Source organism: Agrilus planipennis, unplaced genomic scaffold, assembly GCF_000699045.2.
Source record: "Agrilus planipennis isolate EAB-ADULT unplaced genomic scaffold, Apla_2.0 scaffold49, whole genome shotgun sequence".
Classification (NCBI taxonomy): domain Eukaryota; kingdom Metazoa; phylum Arthropoda; class Insecta; order Coleoptera; family Buprestidae; genus Agrilus; species Agrilus planipennis.
In genome coordinates, this window is record NW_020438913.1 from 433,860 (window position 1) to 453,293 (window position 19,434).

Genomic DNA, 19,434 nt, shown 5'->3' on the forward strand with positions numbered 1-19,434 from the left:
ACTGTGTAATATATACCTTTTCATTATTCGATACACCCTTTTTTATTTCAACAAAATCCTTAATAAATCAAAATATTAATATAAAAGCTTTTAGCTTAAAATAACTAGTTGTCTTTAAAAATTATTATTAGCTTTTGGGTTGAACAATAATACGTTACGCTTTTCAAAAACTGCATTCGCAGATCAGTACGAATAATTACAAAATTAAAAAAGAACAAATTCACTTCAAAAATACAATTAATTAAAAATAAGAAACCTACATATCGAGACACTAACAGTAATGCATGATAAGTCAAATTTGTAATACATTAACTTCTGCAAAACAATTAATTAGTTAAAGCACATAATTTTAATCAGGAATATGCAACCTGACATGCATTCATGTTGTCTAATCGAAACACGAATTATTCGCATAAAGTCCGGCCAGTTTTATTAAACGCAATAAAAAGATAATTTTGGGTCTATCTATATCTTAATTTAGTTCAGTAATAGCGCAGTCGACATTTCACTTGAGTTCATTAGTGTTTTTTTATTTAAATTGATCTAACTTTTCGACTGAGCCCTGTATGTATTCTATAGATATTATTCCCCTGTATTCGGTTTTATTTGTTTCTCTTTGCATTTGTTTTGCAAGGAAGGTTGCATAACAGGAATTACATTAAAAACAAAAACAAACCCAGTGACAGTGACATTTGTCAGGTTTATTTGTAATTGTAAGCATTTAAGATTAAAAATGAATTCAGTTGACTTTTTGTTAGGTAATAAAGAAATTAGTTACGAAGAAATGATAGAAATTAAACGGTTGGGCAGGCCGACTCCCGATTTAAACATTTCAAAAATCGACGTTGGAAAATTGCGTAATTTTGAAAGACGATTTAACCGCACCACGTACGATAAGTTTAAATGGTTATGCGGGTGTCCCAAAAGAAACAAATTGTTTTGTTTCGTTTGCTTAGTGATGGGTGGTGATAGAACTGCATGGACTCAAGAAGGGGTGAGTGATCTAAAACATTTAAATGAACGAGCTATGAAACATGCCAATTACAACGAAAGGCATTTGCATAACGCTTTAGACTTCAGTGTTTTGGGAAAAGAAGACATAAAGCAACAGCTTGATGGCACCTATCGTGACAATATAAGGCGTCATAATGAAAATGTTGATAAAAATAGGCATATTTTAAATCAAATAATCAATTGTATTACATTCTGCGGTGCTTTCGAATTAGCTCTTCGTGGCTACGACGAAACGGAAAATTCTGATAATCCTGATGTTTTCCTTGGAGTTGTGGATTTTATAAGTGAATTGGACTTAGTTATGAAAGAACATTTGTTAAAAGCTACTGCTTTTCAGGGCACGTCGAAAACCATTCAGAACGAACTACTGGATGCCATGCTAGATGTCTGCAGAAGTGATATTAAACATCAAATAAGATCTTCAACATTCCTAGCAATTCAAGCTGATGAAACCACCGATGTCGATAATAAAAAGCAAATAGCCATAATCTTTAGATATGTGCATAATGGCATAATAACTGAAAGATTTTGGGGTTTTGTTAGACCTGAAGGGCATACAGATGAACACATAGCAAATGCCCTATTAAATGAACTAGAGACAATAGGTGTCGAACCCGAAAAATTAATTGCTCAATGTTTTGATGGAGTAACTGTTACAAACGGTCAATTTGGTGGAATACAAGCAAAAATTAAAGAGAGATTTCCTCATGCACATTTCATTCATTCATATGCACATCCGTTAAATAATGTCATCATAAAAGCTGCATCTATCAATAAAAATGTGAAGATTTTTTTTGCTAACATACACGATTTTCTGTCGTTTTTTTCTTCGTCGACCAAACGAAGACAGTTGTTAGATGAAATTGTTAAAACCCAGATACCATGGGCAACACCTATCCGTTGGAATTTCGCCGGGAGAACTGTTTCTACTGTGTTTGAAAATAAAGATTTGTTAATCAAATGTCTCGAAGTAATCACTGATTCAGCTAACGACACCAAGACCATTAATGAATCAACGAGACTCCTTAACTATTTGCATAATGAGGATTTCTTATTTTGGCTGAGTTTATTTTATCGTGTTATGCCTCACATTAATGCTTTGTGTTGTCAACTACAAGAACCAACAGCCACGGGCCCTTATATAAAAACTTGTTTAAGTACGTTTGAATTAGAACTTACAAAAATTAAATCAGAACCTGATTATATAATAATAAAAGAAGAAAATGATTGTAAAAGACTAAGATTTTCTGATAACTTTAATGATAACTCCACAGCTGCTGCACAAGAAGTATGCGACGTTATTTTAACACAATTAAAAAGCATATTTGCTTTTACAGACCATCTGTCTCTTTCAAACTTGTTGGCAAAAGACAATTTCAATTCATACAAAGTAGACTTTCCAGAAAGTGATTTTCAAACTACTGTTCAATGCTACAATTTCTTTGACACGGGAAAACTTCGATCAGAATTAAATATATTATACAAACGAGAAGATATGGGTTCTATGGAAGGTGTTAGTGCTTTGCTAAACTTTTTAAAAGAAAATGAACTTAATGACGCGTTTTCGGAAGTCTATAAACTGTGTAATATAATTGCTACTATTCCAATGGCCACTGTTGAAAATGATAGGTGTTTTTCAACTTTGAAACGTGTCAAAACATTTTTAAGAAATACAGTAATTCAGGACAGACTTACAGCACTGACCATGTTATCCGTGGAGAAAAAAATGGTTAAACAAATTCGAGATTTTAATAATAAAGTTTTTAACATTTTTGTAAATGCTAATGGTAGACAAGCTGATTTTCACTACAAGTAGTGGTAAGATAGCTTTTTTTTCATTTCAAATAAAAAAAACTTTTCAACTATAAAATTATTATCTTATATTAATTAAGGTATTTTTAGAAAAAATTCCCTATTATAAAAAGTATTTGATTTGAATTGCAGATTATGACGCTACTTTAACAGGAAAATTAAAGCATCGAACCTGAAGAAACAGAAAAAAGTAAGTGTTTTTTTTCTATTTAAATTTGCATAAAAATAAATCATTCATATTCCTTATTAAATCTTTGCAGTGGATCTAAATAACCAAGCCAAGCAACCCGATTTGTGTAAGAGTATTCGAGACAGGGAAAGCAACCATTGAAGTAATAAACAAGGTGCGTCAAGCAATTAAATTACAGTTCGTATTTGACGAACCAAATAATTTTTATGGCACAATGTAATGTTCTGTGCCAGGGTTGACTGACATAACTTGAATCATACTTAGGTGGACTTTTGTGTATTTTGGGCAGTGATCATCAAGATGACCGTCTTCTCGGTGGAAAACGCATGAGTAGAAGCAAACAATCGTGAAGGTCACTCATGACAAAATCAAATGTTTTGAACAAAAATGTGTTCTGCTCTTTACCAAAGCAAATCTATGGGAGAAGAAGAGCTTTAACTGTTGCTAATACCTAGCATATGGCTTACATTCAGTTGAAATAGCAATACTGACACTTTTATATGAGCTTATAGGCGCAGCTGTTAGCGTCTTGACCGTAGGACTAATGATCCCCTAATTGAATTCCAGAGCTCAGTGACTATTTATCATACCAGCTGATAATACTAAACAATAATTAAAATATGATACTAGCGAGTGTCTGTGTTTCTAGATTTTCATCATGATAAACTTTAATATTTGTGTTCTTCTACCCATGAGTATTACATGGGACTATCACATTAAAGTGTAGCCCACATGTCTTGTAAATATTCTCTATCTTAAGCAAATTCTAAGATGTGTACTTTTGTAAAGGGCGCATATTCATGAATAATGATAAAAATATACTTTATCATAAAAGAATTTAATAACTTGTATATTAAAAAAGCAATTTAATTTAACAAAATAAAGGAGTTCAGGAATTATTCTCAAATTTGTTTCCAACAAGATTATGAAAGTAGGTAATAAGTGATTAAATTGAAAATATAAATTGGCCCACGTTATAAATTGCATACATATATGTATGTAACTTATGTAAAAAATATTTAAAAACAAGTTAATGATTGTCAATGTAAAGTTAATTTAAAATCTTATCTGACTAATAGAGATTAACTGATATTTTTTGGGGGAAATATTTAGAATTAAGGCTCTAGAGAAATATCGTTCCTGCAGGGTAGGCGGTGGAGATTACAACTGAAAATAAAGTAAACGATAATTGTGTGTAGGAAGTGACGTCGATGTGGGAGGGTAGAAATGACATTGTAGAACACTAAACAAGTTACGGATCTTTTTTGTGGGGGGAGGCTTTTATCTACCGTAATGTTATTCTTTCGTTCTGTTTTTAACCAAACCTTATGCACCAAAGAGAAAAGGCTAATTTATAATGAGTAAAAATTCCCTCTCTTTTACTTCGATTTGTTATTTCCAACCCCCACCTTTCCCTTCCTTTCGAAAGCGGTTTTAAGTGTGTGTGCAAGGTCACCCCTTCCCCTTCTTGAGAGAGAATATGAATGACCTTATAGAAGTTATGGACCTCACCCCTCTGACCAGCGGTCATTTCATACACACTATTACCATTTACCACATTTTCAGCCTTACACCTGCGTTTAATGTATACATAAAAAAAAGGATTTCTCCCACCTTTAAATGTCTACTACCACCCAACAGAATCTTACTTAAGTTTTTACTTATGTTGACTTACGTTTAAAAGAGAACGCCACAAATACTATCATAGTGTCTGGTGTACGTTCCGATCGTATTTTTAAATTTATTGATTTGATGATACATAATAATATAGCTTTGTTAAGCATCTAAATAGTTCATTTATCAATTTATTATATACACGGCCTAGATTCTAGATTGAATTATATCATTTAAACTGTATATTCTTTTTCAATTTTATTTGAATGAATCAGGGCAGCTTAAACTAACCATAACAGCACTTTCAAAATTGCATAACATTAAAAAGGAATTAGTAAAAACAAATTAATAAAAAAAATTATGAGTGCTGTCAGCACAGGGCAAAGTAGCATTACGTAAATGAAAGTTAGTATCAGCAATTTCTTATGCTGAAGTGTGCGATGTGTTGCATACCTATTTACAAACAATTCCTTTAATTTTTAATCATTGATTACTATACATCTATTAATAAACCATAATGGCCGACATTAGTGACAATGCGACAACAATTGAAAAAGAATGATGGCCGACAACTGCAACAATTAGAAAAGAATGATGGCCGACAACTGCAACAATTAGAAAAGAATGATGGCCGACAACTGCAACAATTAGAAAAGAATGATGGCCGACACTACGTCATAGTTGAACAATAATAATGGTCGAGAGCAGGGGGAAAACTAGTAAACTTAAAATTTATTTATGTTATTAGGTGTATAAATAAGAAAAAGTGAGTTACATGTATCAAAATATGGTCAGAATCATATCAAGACTTCAGTAATCGTTGGAGGTCAGATCGTGCAGGTAATAAACTTAGAAACACGGCCCGTGTGCTCTTTTAATAAATTTTAAAACAGCCAGACCGTGCAGGAGACACTACGGTTATTTTTATTCTAGAATCTGAAACCGAGAGTAATACGCAGAAAATACGGTGCAAGAAGTGCAGCATTAAATGCATACGCATACTTATTAATATTTATATTATACGAAAAAAAATCGCGTTAAATTTATAAAATCTGCGATGTTTTACGTTGACGTCAAAGCATCAGATGTAACAATGTATCTGTGATTGTGACAGTTGTTGGTTTAGAGGTTAAGTGTGATGTTTAAACAAGACAAAATTTGTTAAGGGAATGTTAATTTAAATAATAAAAAAGACATGAATAAGAAATCAGTGTTTTATGCAGCTAGGGATGGCAATCTTGAGCGTCTCAAGGTAGGATGTCTGTGATGAAAGAGTTTAATCAGTGAAGGAGTGTTTTTGCTACTTTTGCTGACAAACATTGGATAGATAAAATTATTAGACATATCATTCACACAAATATGCGAAATTTTATAAATAGTTGATATTTCGCGTTATATAATTTTCCAAAAATACCTTAAACGTTTGGATATATTTGGAAATTTTATATACATCTTTTAATTATATGAGAAATGCTATCAATTTAAGTTGAATAATATTTCAATTGAATAGCTGAAGCTTCGAACAAAAACCAGGAAACAAAGTATTTTAACTATAGCTACATTTTCAGCCTTTGTCTTGTGACATTGACAGAAAAGACGACTCAAATAAATATACCTACTTATTTCTTATGTATACCATTGACCTTTAAAAATACAATGTTTTTCATTCTGTATTCAGTCAATGAGTAAGATTGTTATCTAAGGTAGTTATTTTTAAATTAAATAAAAAGTAATTACTTCGTTAATGTCACGTTAATATTTTGGCAGTTAGCACTTAACACTTTTATAATAAATACATTCTCATGAATGTAGTTATGATTTTCTACGTAAAATCTTAAGTAAAAATAATGTTTCTTGATAAATTATTTCGTATTTAATTTTTATTAGTACTAGTGCATTTCTGCACATAACTATCCAAATATCTATTTTACTGTTAAATATTTGCTAGTGAAATAGTAAAAAACAATTTAAATCTGCTATCGGTACTATCCTGATCATCATCAAACGTGTCAAAATGAGATGATAAGAAGTTCAAACTGTAACTTTACAAAAAGTATTATTTCTACTTCTGGTATCATGAAGCCGATTTTTTTTTTCAGACGTAATTATTTTTGTTTTTTGTTGGCATTAACCCAAATTCATCACTCCACGTAAAGTAGTCCAACTTTTAATATAAATTTGACCCACTTATTTTTCATTCGATACACTACTTTGTGTTCTCATTTCTTAGACCTGATGCATATTTACTTTCCTGTAAGTACACAGGAACCCGCAATCAAAATTAAATATCTGTAGATATACAGGATGTTTAAGTAATAGTAACGCACCTTAATAAACTTCTAATTTTTATTACTAAAGATCTTGATATTATTGTGTTGAATGTTGAATGGGAACACTCTTTAATAAATTCTTAATGTATAAATACAAGTTCTTCAGCCGTTAATTATAGGTACTTAGTCACCACTACGATTTATAAAGTGTTTTCAATTTTACTAATTCTGTTGTTTCATCATATGTAAAAATACTATTAGGTAAATAAGATACATATAGAAATAATGGTCACTCTGTATATTTTACAAAGCTAAGACAAGACATTTGGCCCAATTTCAAATTGGTTAATTGCTCATAAATTAGGTCCTTTATTGTATACAATGCGACTGTGTGTCGATCAACTCATTTTTTAATTACTTTGCCTTATGAAACGCATAAGTTAATGATGCAACTATTTGTTAATAATGTAGATTTGTTTTGTACTGAACCGTTTAAAAGACATAATTCTCATGAAACAAGTTGCAGTTGTTATATCTTATCATTCAAGTAACAAACGAAAATAAATTTAATACACCTACAAATATTCTGGGGTGAGTTGTATATTACGAGTTCAACCCCTTGTTTGTTATTCACTTTTAATTTGCTTTAATTTCATTATTGAGGGAATGAAATAAAGTTTTGACGATTAAATATTGTACGATATTCCTCAAATTATTGTAAAAATATAATATACGTATTACATACTACTACCACTGTTATTATTATAAACTTTTTAACTGACGATGAGTGTGGTTCATGCACCAAATAAAAAGAAAATCGGAACCAAATTATATATTTAATAAAAACAAGTATTGTTAATTAGTTAGCAGATATTTAACACATTATACTGGAAAATTGGCCTATATCAGCCGATTTCCTCTTGGACTTTAAACGTTCGACTTTGGAGTTTCTACTTTACTTTCTAAAGCAACTAATTTACATAAATGTGATGAAATGTTGCAATTTTTAGTAAACTTGCATCACATTTTTAATAGCAGTAAATAAATAATAAATTAAGTACACCTTATGTTAATTTATAAATTGTAACGGATATATTGGTACTGTAGAGATAATAAAATGTGACCGCCAACAGTAACAGTAAAAAATTTATAAAAATCAGTTTTCGGTCCATTATTTTTGTCTTAATTTACGTTAAAATTGTTTTTATTTAATCATTTTAGAATAGGTGTTTGATATTCACTCTATTTTTGTATTTTATTTTTAGTTTTTCCTACACAACAACAAAAGCAAAGAAGAAATTTCGATGCTAGTGGGAACGAAAACGCAAGGAGCTACTCCTTTAGTGATTGCTTGTAGAAATGGTCATTACGAAGTTGTCCAATTTCTTATAGAACACTGTAATGCGGACATCGAACAAACTGGATCAGGTACACGTTTACCTTGTCTATAGTATATAGTAGATGTCACGGCGGCAATTTAAAATCATTGGAGGCGATTGGCCAAATTAATTAATAAAATAAATTTTTTGTCTGGGCTAAATTTTAAAACTTAAGAAATCAAATTTGTTTAATTTGAAACACTAAAAAGAATAACAGAATTGCAAGGTATCGAGTGCGCGCAACGATTTACTAGTTATATAAAAGTTATATCACACAATATCAACTAACTAGTCCATAAGACTTATAATCTCCAACATTTTCTACTTTTTATTCCCTAAACATTGCAATATCGCTAATGTTAAATATTGTTTCAGTAACTTTTGATGGTGAAACTATAGAGGGTGCTCCACCATTATGGTGCGCAGCTGCTGCTGGTTATTTAGAACTCGTGCAACTTCTCGTAAAACACGGGGCAAAAGTTAATAGTACAACTCGTACAAACTCTACACCTCTTAGAGCAGCCTGTTTTGATGGGCATGTAGAAATAGTCAAATTCTTAGTTGCAAGTGGTGCAGGTGAGTTAACTCTTAATCTCATTCGGTATCTTTTGTGGCGATATCCCTTAAGTCTTGCCTTTACACTGATCTCTCGTGTTTTTCACAGATATAGAAATAGCCAATAGACATGGCCACACGTGCTTGATGATAGCTTGTTACAAAGGTCACGTACACATAGCTAAATATTTACTTGAACTGAATGCAAATGTTAACCGGAAAAGTGTGAAGGGTAACACAGCCCTCCACGATTGTGCCGAATCCGGAAGTTTAGAAATCTTAAAACTTCTTTTGCTACATGGAGGCACGATGGACGTCGATTCGTATGGTAAAAACTTTAAAAATACATGCAGACATGAAACATGAGAGTAATGATTCTGTTTGGTTTCAGGAATGACTCCTTTACTAGCAGCTGCAGTCGTAGGTCATAACCAAATCGTTGATTATCTCATTACACAAACCGAATTAGTTTCTAGAAAGGAAAAAATCGACGCACTGGAACTGCTTGGAGCTACTTATGTCGACAAAAAGAGAGATATGATTGGCGCTTTAGGTTACTGGAAACAGGCTCTAAATGAGAGGTAAATATCTCCATCCAAATTATAGCCCTTCTTCCTTGTTTCCTTATTCCTTATTTGGGTAATTTTTCAATCGCCTTAATATATTATTTTGCTTCAGATATAACGGTGAAGGTCCGGATATACCAAAGACAATAGCAGAACCAATCCAAGCTTACGACTATGCCGTCGAAATCCAAAATCCCGAAGACTTGGAAGAATTAATGACCGATCCTGATGAGATGAAAATGCAAGCTTTGGTAATGAGGGAGAGAATCCTTGGACCTGCACATCCCGACACTAGTTACTACATAAGATTCAGAGGAGCTGTGTATGCTGACGCAGGTAAGGTATAAAAAAATTCTGTATTGTTGATTATTAATTATTAAAGAACAAAGAAAGGGTCAATTATGGTATTTCTAGTATTTTCTAAGACTGTATTGAAGTTGAAGTATTTGAAGTAACTAATCTTAAATTTAACCAAATTATCTTCGATTTATTATTACTTCAAAATCTGGTTTTTGTTAGGTAAATTCAACAAATGCATTGAGCTTTGGAATTACGCTCTGGACATGCAACAGTCAATGTTAGAGAGACTCAACTCGATGACACAAAGTAGCCTATTCTCATTTACCGAGTTGTTTTCGTACATGATGGGCGAGGAAGGCAAACATACTACCCGAGGCCAAGTTGTCCCACCCTTAGCTCTTGGTGATCTGCTCAAAGTGTTCAGGAAAGCCCTAAGTGAAGTTGAAATGGGTAGTGAAATGTTAGACAAGATGCCCACAGTCGAAAAAGATCTCACCCATCTGACTCATGTGCTCGTTATTACGCTTCATCTAGCCTGTCTCCTTGTGAAGATGCTCGAGCATCCTACAGCTCACGAACTACACCGAAAAATCATTTACAAAGCGATTTACAGTCTGGTAAAGTTAAAAGTGACAGTGAAACAAGGAAGAACTGCGTTGCATTTGGCTTGTTGCAAAGATGCGTCCTTAGTGGTTCGTTATCCCGCTTATCAGTTCCCGTCTCAGCAGCTAGCTAAAGTCTTATTGGACGTGGGGGCGGATCCTAATGCAGCAGATGACGAAGGCAATACTCCCTTACACTTGGCAGCAGAAAACGACCCCGTTCCTGTTGAGCTAATCAAAACATTGTTAGACAATGGGGCGCATATTGACGTTGTCAACAAATCTGGAAACACGTTTACCAACCTAGTGCACGACAAACACATAGTTAATACTGCTAAATATACCAAATTAAGCTGTATAGCTGCTCAGATCATCCAACAGTTCAAAATTCCATATAAGGGGCTCGTACCGGATTCTCTAATACATTTCATAAAGTGCCATTGATCTGTTTCGTGTAGAAAAGTTTGTCGTGATGAAATTATAAGTCTGATAAGAACGCTATGTCAACGTGGATCTTACGGATCGATCCAGTTCGGTTGTCGTTTGGATATCAATATTATCGATCGTTTTTCCGACCGAATAACCAACCAATCAGTGGCCTTCTTTCTCTTTTCAGTTTAACCTTTTTGGTATAACTCCTCAATCCCAATTTAAAAAGAAATATCGATCGCCTCGAGTCAACATTGATTCGTGGTCTTATTTTTATTTCGATTCTCCTTTATTTTATGGTCGGAAAAAGAACGTACCAATAGTATAAATATTGTATAATGCAACTTCATGATATAATTTACTTTTGAAGATATATTATTAATAAACATGTATATTATATTTTAACACATAAGGTATGATGATGAAATAAAAAAAATATACATATATTATGATTATGAATAGTAAAATAATTACTGCGTGATATGTTGTGAAGTTAAAGCTTTAACGTTAACTTTAGTTTGTAATTGCAATCCTTTCAAAATATATGAATGAAAATGAGCAATAGGTGAAAAAAGAAGATAAGAACTGACAACGGCTTTTCATCACCTTAAATTATTTCTGTACAATAAAAATCTAGTGCCCTTAATTTTAAAATATTAGATCGTGATGTGTAATTAAACCACAACTTGTTATTACTGTTGTTTCAGGGGTTGCCATTGGGCAGTAACTCGTAACTTCCTACTTTAATAACTTTGTTGTTTTACAAAAAAATATGCATAAAAACCTGTTATAAAGTCTAGTTTTGTTATTTATAATACCTTTACAACCATTATTTTAACGTGTATATAACAATACTAAGTGATTAGTTTCTTTAATCCATTCATATATACTATATTTTTCGCGTGGTAGATATTCGACCAACTTATTTGATGTGAGCAAGAGAAAAAAGTATTCCACTGCTCGGGAATCGAACCCGGTTGTCCGCATGATAGACCAGCATTAATTATAAATTAATTTAAATTTTACCTGATTTGGCTACAATATTCAATACACAAATAATTTTTGTTTCGTGCATATCTATGGCATCAGTGCCTTTCGAATAACTAGCATAACATAACTTCATTAATAAGTTTCATTCCCCTCCCTTTATAACAAATAAAGAAAAAACTGTCGCAAATATTGATGTCCACATATTAATATATAAGATGACAAAAATTAAGAGAATAAGGAATTTTTATTTTTACCTTAAATACAGCTTAATCGGAGCTTCACTCGTCATCCAACGTAGTTCACAACTGTTAAAAAATAAATAACAATGAAAATACAGAAGAAAACAAAAGATAAATTTAAATACTGCCACTACATTATAAAAGTCAAATAAAGTATTTTTTTAAAATGATAAAGGTTAATGTATATATTTTTTATTAATTGCAATACTTATAAGTATGAATTGTAACCAATAAGCTTTAAAATGAAACAGAACTTCCAAAAAATGGTAGTATGTGTTTGATTTATTCTACTAAATACACGATATAAAAATTCCGTATTTATTTGCTAAATACCTAAAAGACATTATGTAGACGTAAACGATACCAGTAGCAAAAATTCATTTGGCATCTCCCAAGATGGAATTACAAACACGTGAATGATAATGAAACAATCTGCATCATTTTGCTCATCCCACTTGCTGGGATAACTCGACAAATCCTCCACATTTAAAACAAATACCTTATCCACACAGAAAATTATTGCAGCATAAATAAATAGACCACATAACTACCTTTCCTAGTACCAAAACAACTTTAATAATAACTCCTTCGGCATTAAATCCTATATTCTCTTTAAAATCAATCATAAAATGAAAGAAAAACAAAAATTAATATTTTATTACAAATTAACTTTACACATGGTCGAATTATAGATACAAATAAGTGCTTTTTGTCAATAATTAATATTCTTGCTGCTTCATCTATCCAATAGAAAAAAAACTAAACCTTTCCACGCGTCCTGAAGAACATTACAAAAAAAGCATTTTAAGACTAACTTAGGATATGGATTTTTACATTCAAGAAAATCGACTAATAGAAAAAGCGAACGTCAATTGTACGTCCATCGATTCGTGCCCTGTCCATGTTTTCTGTGAACGAATTAAGGAAAGCATTGTTTTGAAGTATTTGCAGAAAAATTTTGAAGTGGAAACAACACATTGAAAAATATCAATATTAACGATCACCAATTAAATAAGACCATTAAATCTTATTTGTCAATAAGATCTCAGTACTCTACAGCTGTAGCTTTTGCTTTCCTCCAAAAGTGAAAACTCCATAGTAATAGAAAAGTTATCCCTTCTCATATCATCATAAATTTCATTGCAACAATAAGTGACTATTCATAAAATTGAATCATCCTCAAAAACTAGAAATTTCCACTTATAAAAGCAAGTTTTTTATTACGAATGTCCCCACTTCAAAGAAGACAATGTGGACAAAGAAAAGGATACTAATAGCGCGCTCAGCTTCCCATTCGCTGCTGTACATAACCAAAACCGAACCACTGCCCTTATCGTCGATCCTCTGTACTTCCCCAAACTCAGCGCATTTCTCAGACAACATTCTCAGACCAGCAGTCGGAGGAAGCTACAAGTGAAGAACGAAATGAGTTAATACGTCGAATAGCATACGCCCCTAAAATCGAAAAGACCCCGTTCGCATCTAAGACCGTCCTTTTAGATTCACCATAAAACTTATGATCGTCAACCATAAATTTTTAAAAACCAAAACGGGAGAAATTATTAAAATTATCAACTAATACAAAAATTCTTGCAGATCTCAAATGATTGAATTGAGGAATAAACATTTTTTAAAAATACGACTATATCAACATTAGAATTTGATGTACCCCCTCAACTCCTAGCCACAATCAACTTCTATATTTACGGTCTACACACCTATATGTAATTCAAAATGTGACATTCTAAATTAAATTTCATCTGATTTTTAATATATTTAATTGTACAAAAAAATCATACTTTTAGAAAGTGTTTTATCCCTCAAACTGAAGGTCGTCCAATTACAAAGCGTCGGGTTAGTGAACTTACGTTACTAATCAATATCTTGTTCGAATATCCGGAGTTCTTAAGACTGGCGTTCGAATTGCGAAGAACTTGGTTTCCATTGAACAAATTACCAGGTGTGACTCTCGTATCGCGATCAGAGGTACCAAAACCAAATCCTGCTGTGCCCTTATCATTGTACGTGGCACCCCTAGTAGCAGCACCTCCACCGCTCAAAAAGTTTTGAGTTAAGGTCGATGGGTTCTGGTAGTTTTGACCAGATTGATTCGTGGGAGCGGAGTTTCCGCTCCTATCAAAAGAGGACGTTGAACCTGTATTAGCCGCCAACGCTGCCAAAGACTGATTCTGAACCATAGGATTATTAACCAAGCTAGCGGCTAACCCCAAGTCACCGGCACCTACGCCCCCTGTGAGCAAATTGTTTGACAACCCGGCCAAATTTGCCGCTTGTAAAACCGAAGGGTTCGTTCCGAGACTTCCCAGAGCAGCAGAGGCAACACCTGTATTCAAACCTGAGAGAGCGCTCCCTATACCAAGGGGCAGAGAGGAATTAGGCACAGCACCCAATAAGCCAGCCCCTGTATTACCGACAGATTGCTGCTGGTTTGGGTTAGCGTTTGGAAGATTTCGAGCAACATCACGTAACGGCTCACCGTTAACGCCCAATCCCATTCCGATCCCTTTAAGTCCATCGGGTAGTTTAACTGATTGACGATCGCCCTCGCGATCCATACGAACAGTCATCACCCGATCATATAATTGCTGATTGTGAAACATTGAAATAGCTTGAACAGCTTCGACTGGGTGGTCGTACTCGACCACCGCAAAACCGCGACTATTACCGTCTCTGTCAGTGGACAAGTCAACCTTCTGAACCTTACCCGCCAACCTAAACACCTCCTTCAATTTCTTCTTGTCAACCTTATAATCCAACTAGAAAACGAAAGAACATCAACTGCTTCGTTTAGCAAATGGTATATTAATCACAAGAACCTTGAAGATGTGAAGTTATTGTTTATTAACTAACAACGACAAAAGAAACTCGTATGTCAGGTAAGTTTAGTAAGTATAAGAAACGGAATAATCGTATAAAATAAAGGAAACCAACTTCAGAAACTTGGAATATCAAAAAGGTAAAAATAATTGTTATTATCTACTACTCAATACAAAATAATTAATCCAAAAAATATTAGGGAAACGTTCATGTAATGGTCGTTTCATATGGGGTTTATACCTGTTATTTTTTGTTCGTTTTTTTGGTAAATTAAACTAGATTTATTGGTTATTTTTGTAAATATTATTTATATATTGTAGTTAGACATTAATTTTTTGTTTGTTTCAACATAAGATGAATTTTGATTAGCATTTGGTGGTTGATATTTCCTTTACTTAAATCAGGCAAATCGATAGCGAAATCTCAAAATAATCGATGTACACACACTTCAAATAATAAAGCTATGAATTAGCCCCTTCAAATCGATTAAAAATACTTCACATCTTCAAATAAAAAAAAAAAGCAGCACATATGCAAAGATAAATATGTATAATAAGAAATTGCAAATATGTCTAAATGCCTAAATATGATAATCGAGGTGTAAAAGAACTGTATTAATGTCTCCCATTAAAACTTGAATAAAAGGGATAAATATGAATGAAATAGAAAGATATATAGGTAACACTAATATAAAAATGGTGCTACAAAACATTTACAAGATATATAGCTTTTCAGAAGATCATTGTAAAAACCTTACAAAATTAGTAAAGAAAGACTGTAACTCCATTAAAAGACCATAATTCCACCTTACTATAAATTTACGAAAAAATCTACTAAACGGATTTCTTGGAGATTACAGTAATAAAATCTACTATGCACTGTTGAGAAGAAATCCCTTGTTTGATGCAAAGTAATCTTTTGTCTAAAACTACAACAGATATATTGAATAACTATATAATATTAAATGTATGTGCAAAAAATTAATAAAGCAGCACACCTAATAATCTCAACCTGATAATGCCATATAACTTACATTTGCCACAAAAACACGATTGATAATTGGAGATGTGATGCCTAAGGAGTCTAAAAATTGAGGGCTCAAGCCGAAAGTATTTCCCCATTTATTCTCCACCTCTGGAAGTCCACGGCCACTTTGTGAAGGAGGCAGATCAAAACCACCACTTCCTCCTCTACGATCCTCCCTAAACCTATCCCTTTCTTCTCTTTCGCGAGCTCTTTTACTGGCAGCAGATCCAACCAAATTGCCATACTTATCCCTCTGGTTTCCAAAATCTTCTTTGATAACAAGTTTACGACCTTTAAGCTCAAATCTGTGCATAACCTCTAAACATTTTTTTACTGAATTCGGGTCCGAAAATTCAACAATACCACATCCTCTAGGTTTGTCATTTTCGTCAACAAACAACTCAACAAACGCTACGTCTCCTACCTGACTTCTAAATAAATCTTTTAAATCTTGCCAACGATATTCGTACGGAATGTTGGATACATAAACGCGACACTGGGATGATTTCATACCTCCACGATCCCGGCCCCTATCGGAGCTTCTTTCCCGACTTGTTTCTGAAAATCTGCTTGGACGTTCCCTTTTTGAACGGTCTCTAGACCTGCTTCTATCATCCCGGTCACTCATCCTATTCAAACAATTTCAAAACGCATTAAAATATTGCTTGAAACCAAACTAGAAAGTAATTTACCTTTTGTTATCTTTTTCTTGATTTTTTAAGTTTTCAGTTTTATTTAAGAACAACACTACACACCGGTTTGATCAATAACGATAAAATAGTAGAAAGGACGCCAACGAAACAAAATGGCGGCTTTGTAGCTGCATTTTCTTTTTGAACGTGATTAATGCACCAAATACGTAAACTATAGAGAAGAGTAACGAATTTGCGATGAACATACCAATGATACTAACTACAAAATAACTATTTTTCAATAAAATTTCTACTGAAATTTAAGAAAAACACAATTTTGAACAAAACAGAATGGCAAAAATAGTGTTTTCTTCTCAATAATTTGTATTAATCACAACCAATTTACCCAGTTACCGTGCTTCTATCCACTTTCCAACAAGATCACATGTCTTGTTATTATTGTTTTTGTCATGATCTGTAGTAAACAACTGCAAACAGCTGTAGAGATTAAGGTTAACAAGGAAAATATATTTGCTTGTATAACAAATATTTTAGAATATTTTGCAAATGTGCTGATAATGTAACGCACACAAAAACGATAAGGAAAACATTTGAAGAATGCGTTAAAATAATATATACACAAACGTAATGACAAAAATTAGTTTTTGTCAAAGTTAAATAGAACTGGCAATCAGTAGTAGTTATTGCAATATATTATCGAATAAATAATAGACATGCAGTCGTGAAATCAAGCTTTACCTATCAAAATGCAAATGTTCTTCTGGTGGAGTTCCAAATATCCACATTTTCTTTTTTACTGTTACAATATTGATTCAGAAGTGGAATTTGTATTTACTTGCTTGCTGTTATTCGTTTTAGCAGTAGCCATTGAAGGATTAAAAGTTCTTCAAGCCAAGCAACGTCAAAGAGATTTATATTTGAGGTCAAAGCAACTACAAACTATATGTCTAGGACAAGATCTTTCTCTTTTGCCCAATGGAAGGTCTCCAACGGTAACATGGAGGCAAAGGTTAGTAATAAATACCTTAATGTTGTAAAAATTCTAATTGACAGATTAAAGTGAAACTGAAATACCTAATAAATATAAATCCTAACAATGAGTGCATTTGTTTAGCACCATATAATTAATATTTATTGTTTAAGCTTCATACTGAATTAAGTAAATTTGATACATTAAAGGTGGTCTCTGAACAAGCAAACAGTAAGTTCAGATGCACATAAATTTGCTTTTCTCAATAAAGTCTTTTAGTAGCTAAAATTCTAAACGACTCGTTATTGAAATTAGTACACCCTTGGTTTTTGTTTAATTTTGAATAATTAACATAATTCTTCTATTTTAGACTTTTTCTTTTTATTTGGGAGTTGTTTGCTTGGGTAAACCTTCAAATTTTGAGTTTGCTTTTGATGTTGAGTGTCATGGGTTTTAATGGATGGATGTTCCTTTCAATAGCAATGGGAAGTGGTTTAGGATACTTTCTCTTTGGCACGCAGTTGATGAAAATCAACTTGCAGAATTGCGACATTGTTCGTGGAACATTCTGTGTATTAGGTATTTTCTTATTTTTCTTACCTATTCTAACAAATAACATTTAAACAGTCCTAATAAATATCCTAATTTTAAAATCATTCAGTCAAAATTATTGTTTTTTTTTTATTAATATTCGGAAGTTGAAAGTTTAATTGCGGTTTAATAAGTGATTTCTTCTCTGAAATCCTCTTATTTATGTAGTTATTTTTCCAATAACTGTTCAAGACTAATGATTTTCAGATTCTGAGATGCTTGAATTAACAGAGATGCTAGTAAGAAATAAGATATGAATTTGGCTTTTTTCAAAAATTGAAATTTATTTAAAGGTAAACTAACACAAATATTAATCGTTGTATAATCCTGTATTCTATTGGTTTCTTTTTTTGCTTAGCGCCGTCAAACGGGGAGTCCACTCCGATTTTACGAGCTACCCCTACGGTGTCGTCCACTAGCATTAGGGAAACTTCACAATCACACCTTTGCCATGGAAATTTTATTGGCGCTTAAAATTTTTAAAGATATGTTTTAAATTGTTATTAAAATATTATAAATAATATTATCAATATTTTAATAACTTCCCTAATAAAGTATGTGATAAAAAATTTAAGAAGGAACCGAAGGTGTAATAATTTTAATAATTGGTCGCCTGTTTTTTTATTGTATTTTTATTTTGTTTTAAGAAAGTTATTCTGATGCTTTATCTATAATTTTTTGATATAATTGAAAAATATGCATCTAAAACAGTTCCTTCTTAAACAGGAAAAGAAAGTGCCTTAAAAGTTGATATTTGTAGAGACTATCATTTGTTTACTTAGTTTTGTGCTATTGTTTTGTTTTTATAGACAAATAAGTTTAGAAAGTTTTCTTTTAATACAAAATAATTCTTTGACTTGATTTAGTTTTACTATTGATAATTTCGTATGATAAGTGATAAGATACTTCTCTTGCACAAAATTGCAAAACGTAATAAGTGATAAAATTTTACAACTAAATATATATCTGTATATTATTTATCATGTGTTGACAATAAAATTTTACAAACATAATTGTATTGTTTTCAACTTCTTAGTATGATTTGTCTTTGATATTTATTTTTTAAGTAAAAGTGAAAAGTTGAGGGAACCGTTAAAGACGAAGAAGAGCAAGTCCCAGTATAACTGGTTCACTTGCACCACATATCAAATTAGTGTAATAATTTTAAATAAATTAGGAATGATGATGTGCCCGCTATACGCCCAGGGATGAAGCTTCAGATAAACTATAAAAAGTGGTAAGAGTCAATGTTTTAATAAGAGAAAAATAAATAATGGGGTTCCTATCACTGGAAACTCAAGGCTAAGGTTCATGAGATTCTAAACTATCTATACCTCTGAAATGTTGTATATTATCACCCTATATATATCTATTATCTATATATATATCATTCTCC

The 19,434-nt window shown here is 32.4% G+C and overlaps 6 protein-coding genes across 9 annotated transcripts in view; 3 read left to right on the forward strand and 3 right to left on the reverse strand.

Annotated features, from left to right (window-relative positions):
• Positions 1-16,419, reverse strand: part of LOC108733379 (unconventional myosin-IXa) — a 76,712-nt gene extending 60,293 nt beyond the window's left edge. The window contains exons 1-2 of the mRNA XM_018464509.2: positions 16,338-16,419; positions 11,976-12,026 (exon numbers count right to left, since the gene is read on the reverse strand). The gene's annotated coding sequence lies outside the window, so the exon portion shown is untranslated. The remainder of the gene's footprint in view (positions 1-11,975; positions 12,027-16,337) is intronic.
• On the forward strand, positions 659-2,970 carry LOC108733383. Of its 4 annotated transcripts, none has more exons than XM_018464522.1 (3): positions 659-1,298; positions 1,352-2,832; positions 2,959-2,970. In XM_018464522.1, the coding sequence occupies exon 2, from the start codon at positions 1,391-1,393 to the stop codon at positions 2,828-2,830; it is 1,440 nt and encodes a 479-aa protein (XP_018320024.1). In that variant the 5' UTR covers positions 659-1,298; positions 1,352-1,390; the 3' UTR covers positions 2,831-2,832; positions 2,959-2,970. The 4 variants fall into 4 exon arrangements, with proteins under 4 accessions (XP_018320024.1, XP_018320022.1, XP_018320023.1 ...); XM_018464520.1 differs by having other exon boundaries at positions 659-994; positions 1,074-2,832; XM_018464521.1 differs by having other exon boundaries at positions 659-994.
• LOC108733384 (protein fem-1 homolog CG6966) lies at positions 5,826-11,530 on the forward strand. The gene is made up of 7 exons (XM_018464523.1): positions 5,826-5,882; positions 8,166-8,328; positions 8,655-8,855; positions 8,944-9,162; positions 9,226-9,415; positions 9,513-9,736; positions 9,920-11,530. The coding sequence occupies exons 1-7, from the start codon at positions 5,826-5,828 to the stop codon at positions 10,744-10,746; spliced, it is 1,881 nt and encodes a 626-aa protein (XP_018320025.1). The 3' UTR covers positions 10,747-11,530.
• On the reverse strand, positions 12,603-16,664 carry LOC108733385 (myelin expression factor 2). Its single transcript, XM_018464524.1, has 5 exons — positions 16,517-16,664; positions 15,832-16,453; positions 13,829-14,737; positions 13,232-13,367; positions 12,603-12,868 (listed from the first exon to the last, which is right to left on the reverse strand). The coding sequence occupies exons 2-5, from the start codon at positions 16,450-16,452 to the stop codon at positions 12,810-12,812; spliced, it is 1,725 nt and encodes a 574-aa protein (XP_018320026.1). The 5' UTR covers position 16,453; positions 16,517-16,664; the 3' UTR covers positions 12,603-12,809.
• Positions 16,665-16,919: 255 nt separating this feature from the next.
• LOC108733392 (probable low affinity copper uptake protein 2) lies at positions 16,920-18,583 on the forward strand. The gene is made up of 3 exons (XM_025973549.1): positions 16,920-17,486; positions 17,818-18,026; positions 18,397-18,583. The coding sequence occupies exons 1-3, from the start codon at positions 17,224-17,226 to the stop codon at positions 18,510-18,512; spliced, it is 588 nt and encodes a 195-aa protein (XP_025829334.1). The 5' UTR covers positions 16,920-17,223; the 3' UTR covers positions 18,513-18,583.
• Positions 18,432-19,434, reverse strand: part of LOC108733389 (ER membrane protein complex subunit 10) — an 11,858-nt gene continuing 10,855 nt past the window's right edge. The window contains exon 7 of the mRNA XM_025973548.1: positions 18,432-18,507. The gene's annotated coding sequence lies outside the window, so the exon portion shown is untranslated. The remainder of the gene's footprint in view (positions 18,508-19,434) is intronic.

Bases quoted from the DNA above. Each gene is read 5' to 3' on its own strand.
- LOC108733383 (XM_018464519.1), top strand. From the start codon at position 734: ATGAATTCAGTTGACTTTTTGTTAGGTAATAAAGAAATTAGTTACGAA.
- LOC108733384 (XM_018464523.1), top strand. From the start codon at position 5,826: ATGAATAAGAAATCAGTGTTTTATGCAGCTAGGGATGGCAATCTTGAG. The intron at 8,329-8,654 runs GTACACGTTTAC...ATATTGTTTCAG, and splicing joins CATCGAACAAACTGGATCAG to TAACTTTTGATGGTGAAACT. The intron at 9,416-9,512 runs GTAAATATCTCC...ATTTTGCTTCAG, and splicing joins AAACAGGCTCTAAATGAGAG to ATATAACGGTGAAGGTCCGG.
- LOC108733385 (XM_018464524.1), bottom strand. From the start codon at position 16,452: ATGAGTGACCGGGATGATAGAAGCAGGTCTAGAGACCGTTCAAAAAGG. The intron at 14,738-15,831 runs GTAAGTTATATG...TTCGTTTTCTAG, and splicing joins ATCGTGTTTTTGTGGCAAAT to TTGGATTATAAGGTTGACAA. The intron at 12,869-13,231 runs GTATCCTTTTCT...ATTCGTTCACAG, and splicing joins GGAAGCTGAGCGCGCTATTA to AAAACATGGACAGGGCACGA.
- LOC108733392 (XM_025973549.1), top strand. From the start codon at position 17,224: ATGCAAATGTTCTTCTGGTGGAGTTCCAAATATCCACATTTTCTTTTT. The intron at 17,487-17,817 runs GTTAGTAATAAA...CTTCTATTTTAG, and splicing joins ACGGTAACATGGAGGCAAAG to ACTTTTTCTTTTTATTTGGG. The intron at 18,027-18,396 runs GTATTTTCTTAT...TTTTTTGCTTAG, and splicing joins TGGAACATTCTGTGTATTAG to CGCCGTCAAACGGGGAGTCC.